This window comes from Dendrobates tinctorius, unplaced genomic scaffold, assembly GCF_039654945.1.
Source record: "Dendrobates tinctorius isolate UK_male_01 unplaced genomic scaffold, ASM3965494v1 ptg000008l, whole genome shotgun sequence".
NCBI lineage: Eukaryota > Metazoa > Chordata > Amphibia > Anura > Dendrobatidae > Dendrobates > Dendrobates tinctorius.
The window spans coordinates 38,071,625-38,092,194 of NW_027361676.1; the positions used below are offsets into that span (position 1 = coordinate 38,071,625).

Consider the following 20,570-nt stretch of genomic DNA (forward strand, 5'->3'; position numbering starts at 1 on the left):
TGATAACCAGCCTTGCTAAAGCTGACAGCTGAGGGTTTGCCTGGCTGGTTATCAAAAATACTGGGGAACCCACACCGTTTTTGTTTAATTATTTATTTACAGTGCAGGAGCCAGCTGATGAATACTCCCATGAACAATCCCATCAGCGGTAGTCCCATCAGCTGGCACCAGTGACCAGAGGTAACCTTTATACCTCTGATCACAGCTGCGGGCTGACTCTGTCTTTTGACAGTGTGGAAACTGCAGCTCTCTGACCAGCGGTAATGATTTCACAGCTGATCAGAAGCGGTGATTGTTGTGCTGTCATACACATAACAGCATGGCAAACACTGGATGTTCAGGTCCCTCATTCAAGTGAATGGGGTCCGGGTTCGGGTACTGTTCTGGTACCCAAACCCAAAATGAACCCCTCACACAGTATGATGTCTGCACAGAGACCCTCAAACAGTATGATGTTTCCACAAAACACCCCACACAGTATAATGTCCTCACACAGTATGACATCTCCAAACTCCCTTAAACAGTAAAATGTCCCCTCACATAGTATGATGTCCTCGCAAAGCCCCCTACACAGTATGATGTCCCCACAAATCCCTTGACAATGTCCCTTCAGAGGTCCCCACACTATATGAGGTGCCTACAAAGTCCCCCTGCAGTATGATGTCTCAATAAAGCTCTCAAACACAGTTTCATGTCCCAAAACAGCCCACATGGTCTATAAAATGACCCCACACAAACACCCTGCACAGTATGATGTTCTCACACAGTCTCCTGTACAGAATGATGTCTTCACACAGTCTGTTGTGCAAAATGATGTCCTCATACAGGCCCTCTGTAAAGTATTATGTCCCCACACAGCTCCCTGCTCAGTATTATGTCCACGCACACCTTAATGCACAGTATCCCTATACAGGCCCCTTAGTGCACAGTATGATATACCTATACAGGCCCCTTAGGGCACAGTATGATGTCCCCACACAGACCCAGCAGGGCACAGTATGATGTCCCCACACAAGCTACTTAGAGCACAGTATGATGTCTCAACATAGCCCCCAGCACAGTATTATACCCCAACATTCATTATCATGTCCCCACACAGTCCTTCTGCACAGTATTATGTCCCCACATAACCCCTAGAACAGTAATATGTACAAACACAGCACACTTGTGCAGTATTATGTCTCAATACAGTTTTCCTATGCAATGTTATGTTTCCACACAGCCAACATTTATCGTATGTCTTCCCACAAACCTCTAGAACAGTATTATGTCCCCACACAGAAACCCTAGCACAGTATTATGTCTCCAAACAGCCAATTTAGGTCACAGTATTATGTCCTCGCACAGGCACCTTAGTGCTCAGCATGATGTCCACACACAGGACCATTGTGTAGCAGTATGCTGTTCTCTAACAAATGTTGTAGGGCACAGTATGATGTCCCCACATAGTTCCCATATAGTACAGTATTACAGCTACACCATGTTCTGTCAAATAAAAAAAATAAAGTTACTCATCTTAGCCCCCGTTCACCAGCTGCTCTGATCTGCCCTGTGTACCGAGGCACAGCTAACGCAATTCATGGACGTCATTATGCATGCTATGCATCACGTGCATAATGGATCATTGATGCAAGAGGGGGCAGCTGGCTCCCTGTTCCATCACCGTTTTCAACAGCATAGTGCCTTTCACTTCCTAGTGGTTGTTCTGTACTGCAGTTCAACTCACCTTTACATTCAATAGCAGCTAAGTTGCAGAACTTAAAATGGCCAATACATACTGTAAGTATGGAGCAGTGATATTTGAGATTACTACATTGTGTACCAATAGAAGACAGATTGAAGGAACGGCACACCTAAAGGCACTTGGAGATGCTTCATATAGAACTTATTGTCAGTATTTCATATCCATTGGTTGCACCGTGGTAAGTTTAGTGTGAAAAATTTTCATCCAGAGTATATACTCATATGTTCAATGCATACAGGTCACACTGCAGGCCTTGATATCGCTGTATCCTTGTTATCTGTTTGTGGGAATCTCACCTTGTATCTTGGAAGCCTTTGACCTACATGCATTGAACATAGCCTATATGTCTGATGAAGAGTATTCACACAAAACAGAAATATAATACTGTACTTAAAACAGTGTAACCAATGGATATGAAATATTGACAATAAATCCTATTTGAAGCCTCTCTGAGGGCCGTTTAGGCGTGCAGCACCTTAAATCTGTCTACTCTTGGTCTACTGGAGTTCAGAGGTTAGCTTCAAAGGAAGTAGCATCCTTCTCAAGCTAACTCAGATTTTCTGGTTGTGCCATTTATCTGCTTGAACAGTACATTGTGTACATCCTACTTCTGTAGGAGCTGATTACAGCTAATAAGTTTAACTACCAACTGTTACAACCCCTTCTATCAGATCAGATACTGATAGTCTATCCTAAAATAAACTATACATATCAGTACTGGAAAACATCTTTAAAGAAACATCTGGCTGAAGTATTTTAAGAAAATCACCCCCAAAATTGTAAAATCCCCATGAAACAATACAATCAATCCTGTGAAGTTGAACTACAGGCTGGGCTCCATAAGAAGGCATGATTTTTACTATATACTGCAATACCTTGATAATATTATCTATTAGTCCTTAATAATTGTAAGTGCATAAAACTTAACTAAACACATCATAACACAACCTAAGAAGGTGCTGTTTGTTATATGAAGAGATATATGTAAAAGTAGATAAATGAAGTTTTATTCAAACAGTTTAAAAAAGATATATAATAAAATACTATCAATATAAAGGGAAGCCTCAACAAAAGGGGTTCACATGTCAGGATATCATAAACGCCAGAAAATAGTATTTAAAGTAGAACTAGGTCATGTACATATAATAAAGTGCAAGTGCTATTTTTATAGAATGATGCATTGCTTATTATCCCCACCATTGTAAACTGATATATCAAGAAAGTAGACTACTTAGAGTAATATATACCCACATAGAAGCAATAATAAAGTGTCAGTGCTAATATTAATTGCTAAAGCCTAATTATCATTTTCTATGATTACCTATACTTATTTTCTAAGATTCTATGATTATTGATGCAGCATTCCAGTGAATGAAAATACCAAAGAATGAAAAGTGTTAATACAATTATATGTACATGACCTGGTTCTATCTTGAAAACCAATTAACGGGCTTCTATTATATCTTGACATATGAACTCCTTTTGTTAAAGTTTCCTTTGCATTGATAGTGTTTTTATTATATATCTTTTTTAAAACTGTTTCAATAAAATGTAATTTTTTATCTATTTTATGCCTTTTTTTGCTAGAGAACATAATGGTATTTGCCTTGGAAGCAGCTGCCTGACACTGAATTCTATAGTTCAATTTATGATCCAAATTTACTAATCAAATACCCTTAATCCTTTTCAATGTCACCATTTAATAAAACTAAAACACAGAACAAATTATATTATTGTAAAATATATAATCAACAAAATGTTTAAAAAAAAAACCAGCCTAATGTTCAGGTGAGTCTGATGATAAATATACATGAATAAAATATGGAAAATGTGTTAGCTATACTTTTTCCCAACCTGATTAGCGACTAAAATTACTATCACTTGTCAATTATCACTTTTAATTAACAGGCTCTGATTCAATGATGTAGGACACTCGCTTTTTATATTGAGGTGACGTTATTTACAATTTTAATATTTCTTAGTGAAACCCTATTTAAAATACTACCCTTGCCTGTTCAGCTGGGTTCTGTATAAAATGATTATTAAAAAGACAAATCAGTACAGTACAGAGATAACAGGGGTCAAAAAGATAGAGAAAGGTCTGAAAATAAACAGAATAAAGTTGAACTCTCCCAACTGTCTTTGAAAACTGACTACCTTAGCAACAGAGATTTGTACACTTCCTGTTCTGCACTGAATGCCAAATGCACAAAGAACATTTTCATTTTTTTAATGTGAAGTTAGAGAATATGTAAACATATGGTGCTGGTTTCCAATCTTCAGTTTAAAAGTAGTGATTTTCAAATATATTAATCTGCTTTGTTGAATCCGTTCATGTTGTAGATCAAGGTCGAATACTTGCAGATATATTGTAGATATGAAGGACATTTTTCCAAGTGCACTTCTTATTTTACACAATGAAAACACATTATTTATTCAAGGACATAATTTCTTATTGCATTCACCAGAGAGAAATACATGCATTTTTTTTAAGTTGGGCAAACATTTGTACTAACATAAATAACAAGGGACCAAATTTGTTAAAATTATTGATCCTGCTTTCTGCTATACTTTGAGCCAGCATTCTGGTGTAAAGTTTTTTAGACTGATATTGCCGCGCACTTATTTTGGTGTAAAAAAATAGTTCCAAGTAAAGGGCCTGTCACACTAAGCGATATCGCTAGCATTATCGCTATAACGTCACTGGTTTTGTGACGTAGCAGAGATACTGCTAGCGATATCGCTATGTGTGATACTTACCTCCGACCGGCTCCCCCCGCTGGTTATCGCTGATCGCGCGAGAAGCTCCTGGACCATTTCTCGTCGGGCGCTTCCTGCGGCGCTTCCTGTGGCGCCGACGAGCGTCGCGTGGATGCGGGCGGGAGGACGTCAGGATCGCCTCGTCTGACAGGTAAGTAGCGACTCCCGACCCGTGCTATGTCGCTGGTGAGATCTGCCTGTGTGGCAGCTCACTAGCGACCACTTAGCGATGCACCAGCGATCCTGACCGCGTCATATCGCTGGTCGGGATCGCTGGTGCATCGCTAAGTGTGACAGTACCTTTAGTAATGTCCAAGTGACCTCAACCTATCTGGCTAGAGAAAACAGATTATAACCAGTGATAACTAACCATGACATTTCAGTGATGTGTACGCATCTAATATTGGACTACTACAACAAAGAAGTGAGGAAAAAATAATAATTTTTACAATACACACAATTTATGAGGTAGACAGTTATGTTTACATTTCTCAAATATGGAGATTTTTGTTTCAGCTTAAAAAAATATGGCTTGCCTTGGTTTCGGGATCTTGGCTTTGCAAAATTAGCACTGAGAGTTTTAATACTGCCCTCATGTGAAGTATTAAAACTGAGACTAGCAGTCCAATTTTCAACTTACAGTGGGCAAAATAAGTATTTTATACACTGCCAATTTTGGCAAATTTTCCCACCTACAAAGAATAGAGAGGTCTGTAATTTTTATCTAGGTAAACTTCACCTGTTAGAGACAGAATCTAGAAATAAAAAACAGAAAATCATATTGTTTAATTTTAAAATAATTAAATTGCATTTTATTGCATGAAATAAGTATTTGATCACCCACCAACCAGCAAGAATTCTAGCTCTCATAGACATTTTAGTTTTTCTTTAAGAAGCCCTCCTACTCTGCCCTCATTACCTGTATTAACTGCACCTATTTGAACTCATTAGCTGTATTAAAAACACCTGTCCACACACTCAGTCAATCACACTACTACCTCTCCACCATGGCTGGGATGAGCTACAGTACAACAGACAAGTCGCTTGATAAGAAGGTAACAACTGTTGGCACAATTGATAGAAAATGGAAGAAACACAAGATGACTCTCAATCTTCCTTGGTCTGGGGCTCCATGGAAGATATCATCTTGTGGGTTAAGGATGATTCTGAAAAAGGTCAGGAATCAGCCAGAAACTAGATGGGAGGACCTAGTGAATGACGTGAGAGAGCTGGGACCACAGTCTCAAACATTACAGTTAGCAACACACTACGCTGTCATGGATTAAAATCCTGCAAGGCACGCAGAGTCCCGCTGCTCACTCCAGCACAAGTCCAGGTCCATTCCAAGTTTTTCACTAACCATCTGGATGATCCAGAGGAGGCACGAGAGAACAAAAAAAAAACTTTTGGTATCAACTCCACGTGCCGTGTTTGGAAGAAGAAAGATGAATACATCCCCAAGAACACCAACCAAATAGTGAAGCATGGTGGGGGAAAAATTATACTTTGGGGATGTTTTTCACCAAAGGGGACATGACAACTGCACTGTATTGAAGTGAGGATGGATGGGGTCATGTATAGCAAGATTTTGGCCAACAACCTCCTTGCCTCTGTAAGAACAGTGAAGATGGGTCGTGACTGGGTCTTTGAGCTTGATAGTGACCAGAAATACACAGTCATTACAACTAAGGAATGGCTCTGTAAGAAGCATTTCAATGTCCTGGAGTGGCCTACCCAGTCTCCAAACCTGTGCCCAATGGAAAATCTTTATAGGGAGCTGAAACTCAATGTTACCCAGTGACAAACCCGAAACTTGAAAGATCTGGAGAAGATCTGCATGGAGGAGTGGAACACAATCCCTGCTGCAGTGTGTGCAAACTTGATCAAGAGCTACAGGAAATGTCTGACATCTGCAATTGAAAAGAAAGTTTTCTGAACCAAATATAAAGTCCTGTTTTTCTATTGCATCAAATACATATTTCACGCAATAAAATTAAAATTATGTAAAAATCATAGAATGTTATTTTCTGCTTATTATTTTTAGATTCTTTCTCTCACAGTTGAAGTGTATCTATGCCAAAAATTACAGGCCTCTCCATTTTTTGTAGGTGGGATAATTTACAAAATCGGCACTGTTTTAAATACTTATTTTTCCTTCTGTAAGTACTGATTTGGCAGACAAAAATCAGATAAGGGCTTTCTGTTTCCCTATTTGGAATGAGCTGTGTGCTGTGATGTCCTATCCCTATGCTAGAAACGTCTAAAATGGCACTGCTTTGCTGGACTTTAGCTTTTATACTGCCTGAGAATTCCCTCCAAATTGACTGGGCTAAATCACGGGATGCGCTACCAGCTAGGCATTATGGGGAAGGCTGCACAGCCACACCTGATGTCCTTAGCTTGCTCACTGAGTCTTCAGTAATGTGTGAAATAGCGTTGGATATAATTTTTCATTTGGTGATCATTGTGAGCTGAATCTCAGAGGGTTTGAAAGCACTTGGACCTTCATTCAGGTGATGCAAAGTGTCAATTCTTTGTAGATTGATCCACTCATTTCTAATAAAAGATGTCTAACATCTTGCAAAATGTACTAAATCTAGGACACAATGTAAGTCACTGTGATACATTTGGTCTATCCACAGACTGCCTGGACTAAGTTTGCACTGAACAATTATTATGCGATATTAGTAAATGTTGTAAAATGTATTAAGCCAAAAATCATGAATTTGTTAGTATTTACAAAATAATTAAAGAATTTATACAAAATGCTTAAGCACTGCACTCTACTCAGAATGGAAGCAATGATGTTTTGCTCTTTTGATCACCTGCCTATAGAGGCTTGTGATTGACTGTAAAAGTCAGCTTATTGGAAAAGGACTTTATTAGATTCGCCTCAGATGACATCCTTTTTCAGTCACATAGGCAAAAATCAGCATAGGCAAGTATAATAAAAAATACACAAGTTCGATAAGTTTTCAATGCTATTATTATTTATTTGTAGTAAGCCTTCCAACAAATACTTCATGGATACTTTCATGACTACAAAGTTGCATAGAAGAGCCTTCAGAGCTGGTATCATCAGTAAGTCCTTTGAGACAATCCAAAGCAAATTCGTGGAGTAAGCTTAATCAGCTGTAGATACAAACAGCCTTTCATGTAGACATCATGGATAAGGAATGGGCATGCAATAATGCACCTGTTACAGTGTTTTCATTACATTTCATATGCCTTGCCTATGAACTTTTTTGAGTATGTAGACTATGTGGTTTTTGGGAGCCATTTTGCCCGCATGTCATTGAACAGCTACTGCGACACTTTTTCACTGCTCATCCTGTTTCAGTCACCTGCCCAAAAATTGGTGCAGTAACAACAAAGTTAACTATTCCTCTGCAATTTTTAAGCTGTAACTCAGTATGTTAATGGTAAAAGATCATGGCGATGTCATGAATTTCTCTCATGGTAAAAAAAATGGATTGATTTTAGCTGGTGTTTTTGATCAGATTTTCATCAATCTTTTTTTGTGTACGAGATATTTTCCCAAGCTTTCTTTTATCAGACAAACATGAAAATCGGACAGCACACAGTAATAAGGTTCTTTGGGTTCAGTCTGAACTAAGGTGTACTAGACAAAAAGAAAGACAATACCATAGGTCTGCATAATGTTATATGTATCGTCTATCTCCTTTTTGTCTAATAATATTATTTAGCACCCATATTCATATTTATTACAGATATTGGCAGTGCATCTCCACTATCTACACACAAACTAAGGTGTACTTCCGATTTGTCTATACAGTTAACAACTTGCATGTATCTTCATTTAAAGATATGTTTTTGCTGTAAAAACAGTCTGAAAGTTGCAATGCTTTTATTCATATGTTGGTCATTATAAGATCACAATAAATGACTGATTTTATGCTATGAATTTTGTACTCTGGAGTAACGGTATAAAACATCCATATAGCATAACTATTAAAAAGACATTTTGTGAATTGCAGAAAACTTTTTTGGCCATGTTATTTAAACATGACATGTAGATTTTATAAAATTCTTTTTGATATTCTAAAGGATCTTCAAAAGAGACAGCTGCAGTAAAAATAAAAAAATAAGGCAAGAATATTCAAGAAGTTTTAAAATAAAGTAGATATGTAGAGGTGGAATAAGACCTGTATCTATCACTCATCAAAATTAGTTTGTTTTTATGTTTGGACCAATCATTTTACAAAAATATACTCTACATTAAATTTGATAAAGTCCATTATTTTTTATATTGGACAATCCCGTTTAAATATGCCCAATGTGCAGCGTAAATTAACACAATGAAGTAATAACACGAAACGTGCATTGGGGCGACGGGGACACTACTTCCTACATACTCTATGTAAGTGTTGTTTGCATGATCTTCTGTCCTTTATTTCAATATTGTTATTTTTTATCAGATATTATGCTGAACAAGTTGATGGTTTATTGCCTTAGTTATTAGGATAGGAGTGGGCAGTTGCTATGCACTAAGATATTTTATTGGATATGTATGTGCGACCCTGTTTTATTATGTAATTGTCCAGCAGTATCACTTTTTTATATATTTTAAGCAATTACTGGATGTAATAAAAATAATTTTAAGGGTTTATGCTCTTTTGGTTGTTTTTTAACCACATGTTGTGTCTGCATATAATTTGAGTTAAATACCCATATATCTTGGTGGGATTTTTTAGCTTCTTTCAAATTAATAGTCTAAATTAAAATAAAGCATACTTTCTTAGCTAAGAATGTAGGACCAGAAACAATCTGATAGGTAAATTTGCTTTTTTAATGTAATACTTTGAATTTGGGGCATTCAAAATGAGCGGTCCAGTAGTGGACAACCCCTTTAAGAATAAACTGCATATTTAATTCATTATTTTACCAACAAAAAGGTCCTGGTGGTTATAAGTATAAAATGTTTTTAGATATTTCCAGCAAAACTAAAATATCTCTACTCTCTTAAACCAGCAAAGGCATAAAGTAGCAGGAAGAAATGTGCAGCAATCAGCCATAAAAATAAAATCCTATTATTGTATAGGTCCCTTTATTCTGCTAAAATAGCTGAAACCCTTTTAGAATATGAACTTATTAAGTCCACCAGTGGTGCTGCAGAGAATGCAAATTGTATAGATTAAAAAATACTAAACTAAATATAAAATTTCCATATTTTCCACTGTGTTGACTATTAAAGTAAGAAAATCTTAAAACAGTGCAAGGTAGGAAAGTAATCTGAATAACAACTACTGTAAATAGAGACAGAATTTTCTCCCTGTATCTGACATCACCTCACCACCCCATTCTTACAATGTGCAAAAAGATTGGGTAAATTTTTGTTTGCCTTCACAGTGAAGTACCATTTTGATGTCCCACTTGATATATTACACAAAAATGGTGACTGCTCCACATAGTATAACTGTAAAAGCTGACAACAGTGCATTCTATGGAGCATGTACACTTTATGTTTTATACAACTGTAGCTTAGAAGATATGGTTGGGTGTAGAGAAGAGAGAACATATTCAAATGGAATTGGATTCTACTTGAATATTACAAAAAAATCTCTAAAATACATATTTTTTATAATTCGCTTACAATTTGTATTCTGCGGCCACCCTCTTTTTTAACTGTAGAGGGCCATCAAGAGGTTAAAAAATACATATATACTTCTCACCTCACTACGCACCAGAGATGAGCGATCTTGTTCGTAAAACGTTCCCCAATCTCAAATTCAGCATCAACATTACACATCCTGATTCGCATTCGGATTCCAGAGGTTTTTTCTTAAATATCAGCAAAATTCATCCAAAGTTCGGTAAATAACCGAGTTCACTAAGGGCTCTTTCAGATGTCAGTGTTTCAGGTAGCAGAATGGACCACAAAATGCCCCGCACATGTGCACACAGATGACACATGGATGCATCCATGTACCATCAGTGTGACACATACAGGCGCCTGGGAATCAGCAGTACTGTTCCCTCTGTTCCCCGATGCTGGGTGCTCAAGTGAAGACAACTCACATTACTGTCCCCTGCTTTCGCTGCGATATGCGCTAGCAGGGAACAATGTAGAGAGTTGTATTCAATTGTTAATATATTCATCAGCCACTACTTGAGCTCTAAATAAATAATAAAAGCCTCAAGGAAAGCTTGTAAATCTGTATTTTTTTTATAGCTTGACAGGCAAAACTGACAGCTGTGGGCTGCAACCCTGAGCTACTAGGTTCAGCAAGGTTGATTATCCAGAATAGAGGGATCCCAGTGCCCACACCATATTTTTTAAATATATTTACATAAAAAATGTAAAAAATATCTCTTTTGCAGAATATTAACATCAACGCCCAACCATCAATATTCATAAAGGTTACCAGGCTATTAATATCTGCTCACAGCTGTATACTTAGCCTTTCCTGGTTATTAAAATGGAGGAACCCCCAAAAGAATGATGTGAGGTTCCCCTGTATTTTTGATAACCAGCCAGGTAAAATTGACAGCTGTGGGCTGCAACCTCAGCTATCAGTTTCAGCAAGGCAGGGTATCAAGAACAGGGTGGTCCCCATGCCATATTTTTTAATTATTTAAATAAATAATTTAAAAAAAGGTGTGGGGTCCCCTTCATTTTTGACAACAAGCCAAGGTAAAGCAGACAGCTGGGGGCTGGTATTCTCTGGCTTGCAAGAGGCCATAGTTATTGCCCCCTCATCCTAAAAATAGCAGCCCACAGAGTTCCCAGGCAGAGTTCCCAGCCATGCACCAGAACTGCGGTTACCTAGGTGAGATTAGCGCTGCACTGTGAGACTTTTTCTTATTGTGTGAGTGATCTCATTGAGGTCCCTGCAGTTCTGGGGCCCTATAGGGGATGCATACTCAGTGACTGACAGAAACCTTGATGACATCACCACAAGTCACTGATGCTGTGCTTACAGCAGCAGCTCATTCCTCAGTGGTTCTCAGCCTGGATGGTCACATCTTGATACCATATAGCCTGAAAACTTTTTAATCCCAAACATGGATTACGGTGTAGAACAGAATGACGGACAGGTGAGGGATATAGTTGTTTTTTTATTTTTGTTTTATTACAGGAGACCATGGCTTCAGTGGAATGGATGATATATGTAACATAGTAACATAGTAACATAGTTAGTAAGGCCGAAAAAAGACATTAATCCATCCAGTTCAGCCTATAAAATTCTGTCAGAATAAATCCCCAGCTCTACGTCCTTCTAAAGAACCTAATAATAACTGTAAGATACAATATTGTTACGCTCCAGGAAGACATCCTGGCTTCTCTTGAACCCTTCAACTGAGTTCGCCATCACCACCTCCTCAGGCAGGGAATTCCAGATTCTCACTGCCCTAATAGTAAAGAATCCTCTTCTATGTTAGTGGAAAAACCTTTTCTCCTCCAGATGCAGAGAATGCCCCCTTGTGACCGTCACCTTCCTTGGTATAAACAGATCCTTGGAGAGATATTTGTATTGTCCCTTTATATACTTATACATGGTTAATAGATCACCCCTCGGCTGTCTTTTTTCTAGACTAAATAATCGTAATTTTGCTAATATCTCTGGGTATTGTTGTTCCCCCATCCCCTTTATTAATTTGTTACCCTCCTTTGTACCCGCTCTAGTTCCATTATATCCTTCCTGAGCACCGGTGCCCAAAACTGTACACAGTACTCCATGTGCGGTCTAACCAGAGATTTGTACAGAGGCAGTATAATGCTCTCATCATGTGTATCCAGACCTCTTTTAATGCACCCCATGATCCTGTTTGCCTTGGCAGCCGCTGCCTGGCACTGGCTGCTCCAGGTAAGTTTATCATTAACTAGGATCCCCAAGTCTTTCTCCATGTTTACCCAGTGGTTTACCGTTCAGTGTGTAATGGTGATATTGATTCCTTCTTCCCATGTGTATAACCTTACATTTATCATTACTAAACTGCATATGCCACCTTTCGGCACAAGATCCCAACTTATCCAGATCCATCTGTAGGAGAATACTATCTTCTCTTGAATTGACTGCTTTACATAGTTTTGTATCATCTGCAAATATCGATATTTTACCGTGCAAACCTTCTACCAGATCGTTAATAAATATGTTGAAGAGAATAGGTCCCAATACCGACCCCTGCGGTACCCCACTGGTCACAGCGACCCAGTTAGAGAATATACCATTTATAACCACCCTCTGCTTTCTATCAGTAAGCCAGTTACTTACCCATTTACACACTTTTCCCCCAGACCCAGCATTCTCATTTTGTGTACCAACCTCTTGTGTCGCACGGTATCAAATGCTTTGGAAAAATCAAGATCTACCACATCCAATGACTCACCTTGGTCCAGTCTATAGCTTACCTCTTCATAAAAACTGATTAGATTGGTTTGACAGGAGCGATTCCTCATAAACCCATGCTGATATGGCATTAAACAGTTATTCTCATTGAGATAATCCAGAATAACACCCCTCAGAAACCCTTCAAATATTTTACCAACAATAGAGGTTAGACTTACTGGCCTATAATTTCCAGGTTCACTTTTAGAGCCCTTTTTGAATATTGATACCACATTTGCTATGCGCCAGTCCTGTGGAACAGACCCCATCGCTATAGAGTCTCTAAATATAAGAAATAATGGTTTGTCTATTACATTACTTAGTTCTCTTAGTACTCGTGGGTGTATGCCATCCGGACCCAGAAATGTATCTATTTTAATCTTATTTAGCTGGTTTTGCACCTCTTCTTGGGTTAGATTGGTGACCCTTAATACAGGGTTTTCTTTGTCTCTCAGCATTTCACCTAGCATTTCATTTTCCACCATGAATACCGTGGAGAAGAAGGTGTTTAAAATATTAGCTTTTTCCTCATCATCTACAACCATACTTTCCTCACAATTTTTTAATGGGCCTACACTTTCACTTTTGATTCTTTTACTATTGATATAGTTGAAGAACAGCTTGGGATTAGTTTTACTCACCTTAGCAATGTGCTTCTCTGTTTCCTTTTTGGCAGCTTTAATTATTTTTTTAGATAATGAATTTTTCTCCTTATAGTTTTTTAGAGCTTCAACGGTGCCATTCTGCTTTAGTAGTTTAAATGCTTTCTTTTTGCTGTTAATTGCCCCTCTTACTTCTTTGTTTAGCCACATTAGGTTTTCCTATTTCTTGTCCTTTTATTCCCACAAGGTATAAACCGCTTACGTGCCTATAAAGGATGTTCTTAAACATTTCCCATTTATTTTCTGTATTCTTATTTCTGAGTGAGTATGGTTTAATTTAGATTCATTAAAGGAGTATATGTCATTCTTTCAATTAAAGGATTTTATTCTGGCTATGAGTTTATTTACAATATAACTATAGGATTAGTAATGGATAGACATCTTAAAGATGCATCTCCATTACTAAGCTTAGGCTTGATGTCACCAAACAAAACAAATATCAACCCCACAAATATGAACCCCACTTTCCACCACCACTGGGTAAATGGGAAGAGCAAGGCAAAGTGCCAGAATTAGCACATCTAATAGATGCGCCTTTTCTAGGACAGCTGCAATCTGCTATTTTTACACTAGGGGCCAATATCCATAGCCTCTTAACTTCAGTATATCAGTCAGCTTTTAAATGCTCAATTTGGTTGAGATCTGCTAAATTTGAAGTTCAAATAAACACCTTGAACTTTTTTCATATACTTAAATCTTTTCTAAAAATGTTTTCAATGTGGTGGGGTTCAAAGCCCAAAGAGGTCACTTAGATTGGGTAATAACATTGCTGTGAAGTTGCACATTGCTGTGATAGAGCATGTGTCAAGGTAACATCCATATTATAGATAGATAGACCCCAAGTTTTCTAAGAGAACACTACACAGAGCATTGCACAACCTTCACCAATGTGTATTATTACTGTAGTGATCCAAATACTGACTATACACATATTGTAAAATGTAATTTATCAGACCAGGCTACATTCTTACAATGCTCCACAACTCTGTTGCTCATATGCCCATTGAAAGCACTTTTGGTGGCGGACAGTGGTCAATATGGATACTCTTGTCAGTCTTCAGCTATGTAGCCTTGTACACAGCAAGCTGTGGTGCATTGAGTGTTCTGACACCATTCTATTTTAGCATTAACTTTTCCAGCAATTAGTATGACAGTAGCTGTTTTGACTACACAGACTAATTTTAATGCACCATGTTTTTTAAAAAGCCTTATGCACCCATGGCCCCATCGGACTGCCATAGTCGAAGTCTCTCAGATACTTGCAATTGCCATTTTTTTCTCCTCTAACACAGCAACTTCAAGAACTGACTGTTCACCTCTTGACAGTTGCCATTGTAACAAAGTAATCAATGTTCACTTCACATGCCAGTGGTTTTAATCTTATAGCTAACTAGTGTATAAAGTAACATAGCTGGTATGAATATACATAATCTCCCTGTCATTTTTACATATTGCAATCACAATCCTCTTTTCAAATGGTTTAGAATTCTTACCTCTTTTACTATTCTTTTTTACAGATTTCGATTTGCTTGAAGAACAAGGACAATACCCATCACATTTAGCGCTTATTTGTTTGCCCAAGATGCAAGCTTGATATTCTAATTTACACTGGAATACACAGAAAAACACAGAAACTGTTACTGTCGATAATACAGATCTGTAAAACATGTCTTCTTGTGCCAAACTGGAAGGAATACTCTCATTTTTACATATACCACTTTGTAGGTACATAGATAATAGTATATACAGGCTGCTTCATTTTTTCTCTAATAGGAAGTCATGCCACAATACAAAGTACTTATCTTGGCTGATACTATGAGTGTAACACAAATTTGAAAATATACGAGAAAAAAGAATGTAATCAAATTATGCTTTTTAGCCAACCTGCACAAAAAGAGAACAAGTAGCTGTCTAATACCTAGCATAGGTAAGTCCTTTTTTCTAAAATTTTGTTGTGATTAAATATGGAAAGCTTGCAAGTTTAACAATGATGCAATCTCCTTTATCTATCCTCAAAATCCAAGAAATAGGCAGCAAGTCTGTACAGTTTAATTGAAAGCTTTTATTCACCCATAAGTACAAAATTTCATCCCAGTATACTTTGGTCCTTTTTCAAGCAAAGAAAAAAAAGACTTTTGTTAAACCATGAATGTGATGATCAAGCCCATAATAAATGGGTCCAGGCTTGAAAAGGCCAATGTATCCTGGGCTAAAGTGTTACATACAAGAAAAAATTAAATACTATCAATATCGTCCAAAAGAAAAACATAATATAGTGATAAAAATATCTCAGAACTATATGTCAGTAAATAACCATGGAAAACATATTTAATGGACACTCTTCCTGTAATCTGTATCCTATAAGAGACTAAGACACAAAAAAGTCCAAAGTAGTATAAATAACAAAACATTTTTATTATTACAAAGCGATGTCACACAATGTCGGAAAATTGCAACCTCTCAAAATAGTAGCAGGTATGGGAAATGAGACAAGTAGATGCCAAAATGAGGACACAGCATAAAGGTGCTTCCCAGAAAGTGCCAAGTGCAAATTTAAATAGCTACAAGCAGGATCTTAAAGGTACATAGATCCTAAAGTATCATATAAGGAGACACCATATGTCTACAATAAAAGCTCATCAATGTCATGTGAATAGCAATCATGATAGAAAAATACAATATCACAATTGAATTACAATATACCAAAATCCTCTATGGCATAATTGTAAGCAAATAATAAGGCATACATAGTTAAACCTTATCTCACCCATTATGCCCTGTAAGAGAAGGTGTAGGAAACCAGCAGCCCCTATGCGCGTTTCGTGTGGTCTTCCTCGGGGGGGCTGTCTCCTGATTTTGGCATCTACTTGTCTCGGTTCCCATACCTGCTACTATTTTGAGAAGTTACAATTTTCTGTGTTCCATCACTTTTACCTGTCCTTTTTCATTCATATTGTTCATGCCAGATATTTGTTGTTTTTACCTTTTGTACTAATAACAAAAAATTGTTATTTATACTATTTTGGACTTTTTGTCTCTTAGTCTTTTATAGGATAAAAAAAAAATTAAAGTCTGAACTAGATTGTTGTCCCTTTTTTGGATTTTGTACACTATATTCAGAGAAATCTTAGCCAGTATTCTATATCCTAAACCTATATTTTTTCATATCTATCTACCTATATAGTTGGAAAAAAATTTGAACAGCACATTTAATCAGGTGGGTGCACAGGCCTCCTGGCAACTAATACATATACTTGCCAAATATATAAGAATAAAAAAAGGGAAGCAGCACTCCAAGGTTTAGCAAAATGTAAAGGTGGACTTTAGTAGGCCCATATGATGTGGTGACGGTTCAGCTCCCAAAAGCCTTTCTCTGCTTGAGAAAGACTTTTGGAAGCCGAAACGTTGTCACGCCATGTGGGCGTAATAAAGTCCACCTTTACTTTTTGCTAAACCTTGGAGTACTGCTTCTCATTTTTTATTCTTATATATCTATATATCTATCTATTCCATAAAAAAAATTCCTTAGTAATGTCTGCTAAAACTTTTTTAAATATTACTTTGTTTACTATGAATAACCTACACTAAAAAAATCTGTTTTCTATAGCATTTGATACTATGTTGACTGACACTTTTACTTTTAGATGTTCTTGATTTTATACATTCATAATTTCATGTTTGTTTCATTTTTTCCTTAACATTAATCACTTTCTTCGTTATACTACTGTCGATGTGCCCTCTTGTCTTAGTGATTTTGATTAGAAATAGCAAAGGTTACATTTATAATGGGCTCATTTATGTTGAAGTAAGACATCATACTTAATAAGCTTATTCACCACGTGCTTGTATCAGAATACAAATCTTCACATTACAGGGCTTGAATGCTGACATTCACTGATTGCATTTCTGATTATTAATCAAGTTCAATTTTTATAATTGCAGAAATTCTGATGTCTTTTAACATATAAAATAAAATAACCCAGAAAGGACAAAATATTTTGAGTTTTGCATTTCACATATTCTTTGGTGTCTTCTAAACATATTATTAAACTATTACAAAAATAGTATGACGTATTTAAAATACACTATGAAAATAATATATCCTCAAAGGTTAGATCAGGAGATACCAAATTTTTTGCCAAAGAATGTCTTGGTAAAGTATAACTTACATACTTGAAATTTCACATTATTATAGTGATGTTATAAGCTCTATTGACTATATGTTATACTAAATGGGCAAAAGATTTTAAACAAATCTCTTAATCAGTAATTTCAGATTTATTGTTCTTTCCCATTGCCACTAGTATATAAAATAAAGCTCATAGCCATTCAGTCTGACTCTACAAACATTTGTGAAATAATGGCTTGTTCTAAAGATCTCAGTAAATTTGAGCCCACTGTCACAGTTGTAACAAGTCATTTTAGAAAATGTATAAATTGAATGGCATTTTTGATATTATTTAAAAGTGGAAGCATCTAGGTGTAAGTGTGTGAAAGGAGCTGTCATATGCCTCTCCCTCTCTCAACAGTGTTTGTGCTATGTTTATGGTTTTATTGTATTTTTGTGACTGTATTAATATATGAATCTGCATAACGTTTTATAGACACTATTGTACGAGTGTATTATTATTGTGATTAATATATGTGATTCATGTGTAGTGTATAGGGAATGTCTAGGGTAAGTTTACAGTATATAAATCATAGCATAGAACCTAGGGATTAAATTAGAAAAGAGGAAGATTTAGTTTGGGGCACATTAGACATAAGAAGTTCAGTGCATACTGTTAGAAGGTAGTGACTGAAGTTAAATAGGTGAAAGGTGAAGTTTGCCCAGCAACCGACTATTGGGGCCGACAGAGAAAGAAACAGTTGGTGATTGGTCCATCCAAAAAGTGGGAGAAGCTAGGGCTAGAGATGCGTGAATTTGTTCGGATTTTGTCCCCGAATCTGATTTTGACATATTCGAGCCATATTCGAACAATATTCGTGCCGAATTTATGTCTTATGATCGGTTCCGAACATATTTGGTAATTTCTACTTCCATTGTCTTAATGACGTTCGGCTGTGTTTGACGAATATTGCAAAAACAATATTCGATTCGGATCGTATTGGAAACCGAATCCGAACAAATTCACTTATCTCTAGTTAGGGCCAGTAAAAAGCAATGGCTTCCTGGTTTAGTCAGTGAGTGAGGAGAGTTTGTTGGTGACAGTTGCTAGAGCTAGTTCAAGGTACAGCGGGATGAAGCACAGCGTGGACAATGATGTTCTGTTGGTATGAGGTCACACAAAACTCCCTATGAACAGTCCTGCAGTGTCTAGAGCCTAAAGTTCAAGTTGGGGGCTATGTAGAGCACTGACATCCCTTCAGTACAGTGTAGGATGGGTGTGGAACCGTGTGAGGGAAATGTTGTAAATTCTCTTGCATACTGATTGGAAAACCCAGGGCTGACAGGTGGATCAAGCGTAGGGGTTATCTATGCTGAATGTGAGAACAGGAGTGAAATATTCTGTGTAGAGGAAGCAAGTGACAGAGGGTGCTGTGCACAATATTGAGTGTTAAAGATGGCTGCACTTGAACTGTTCAGTAAAGATGAATTTGTTAAAATGAACTGGTTGTCCAATATTGAATGTTCTCCTAGATGCGGGAATGTGTTTCTGGATCTGGGATCCTGGAGACAGAGCAGGTCTGTGGCCAAAACGTTAGTGAACTGCATTGCACTCACAGCACATGGGAATTGGGACACTGCTTATTTGTGGAGTGCCAGATTGTGGGAGAAAAACAGCTCCTTGCCCATAACTACCACTTTGAGCATCTTACATAGGAACCACAGCTAATCTGCCGCAAAGTGGCTGACCATATAAAACTACAGTGTGGGAATACCCAGTACATAAAAGTCACCAATATTCTGCTAGTGATAAGCACTGTTGCTTTGCAACTGTGGGGTCCTGTGTTCAAATCCCACCAGTGATAACATGTGTAAGGAGTTTATGTTCTCCTTGTGTTTGGGTGGGTTTCACACTCCAAATATATACTGAAAGGAAATTTAGATTGTGACTCCCAATGGGGATGGTGATGACAATGTCTGTAAAGTAACATGGAAAATGATGTTGCTATGTGAGCAATGTACTGTATAATAAATAATAAATAAATAACTGCAGAGTTAAGGGGGTTTTACACATAGCGATATCGCTAGCAATATCGCTAAAGCGTCACTGATTTTGTGACGCAGCAGCGATATTGCTAGTGATATCGCTATGTGTGATACTTACCTCCAACCGGCTTCCCCACTGTCTATCGCTGATCGCGCGAGATCGTCCATATCCATTTTTAGTCGGCCGCTTCCTGCTGGCGCCGACGAGCGATGCATGGATGTGGGTGGGAGGACGTCATCATCGCCGCGTCTGAAAGGTAAGTAACGACCGCTGCTGCGTCGCTGCATCGTTGTGAGATCTGCCTGTTTGGCAGCTCACTAGCGACCATTTAGCGATGCACCAGCGATCCTGACCGGGTCGCATCGTGGTCGGGATCACTGGTGCATCGCTAAATGTAAAGGGGGCTTTACTTTGGCAGTAATTAGAGCAGGGGACAAGAAGAGGGATCCTGCTATAGTGATAAAACTGTGAAAGAGCCACAAAGAATTTGTTCCAATGCAAACCATTAAAGAAATACTGTAGTCACACAAAAAGAAAAAAGAGGTGTCTGCTAAACTTCTACTCAATTCAGAAAGGTGAGATAAAACTTTAGTTTTAAAAGAAATTTAATTTCAACACTTGTAAACCAGAAGGATTGTTATACACTTGTCCCAGTTAATCACTAGAAGTAGGTTGAATGGTGGATTACAGATTCTGTGCCCAAAACCACCATTATTTTAGAGCTTATTACTCAAAGTTCAAATTGCAAATCTAGAGTCAAGTCATGTTAGGATTGATGGAATGCACCAAATAAGAAATAATAATAAGGTGAGTTCGCAACCCGGGGTCCATCATGCGGTGATGGAAAACCGCAGCTAGCACAATGGCGGAGCAAGGGAGCGAGAAAACACTTAAAGCA

General features: G+C 37.5%; 1 protein-coding gene across 2 annotated transcripts in view; it reads right to left on the minus strand.

Moving 5' to 3' along the window:
* SPOCK3 (SPARC (osteonectin), cwcv and kazal like domains proteoglycan 3) overlaps window positions 1–20,570 on the minus strand; it is a 584,466-nt gene that overhangs the window by 73,904 nt on the left and 489,992 nt on the right. For both annotated transcript variants that reach the window (XM_073577087.1, XM_073577079.1), the window contains exon 6: window positions 15,011–15,125. In XM_073577087.1, coding sequence (XP_073433188.1) covers window positions 15,011–15,125 — 115 coding nt within the window. The remainder of the gene's footprint in view (window positions 1–15,010; window positions 15,126–20,570) is intronic.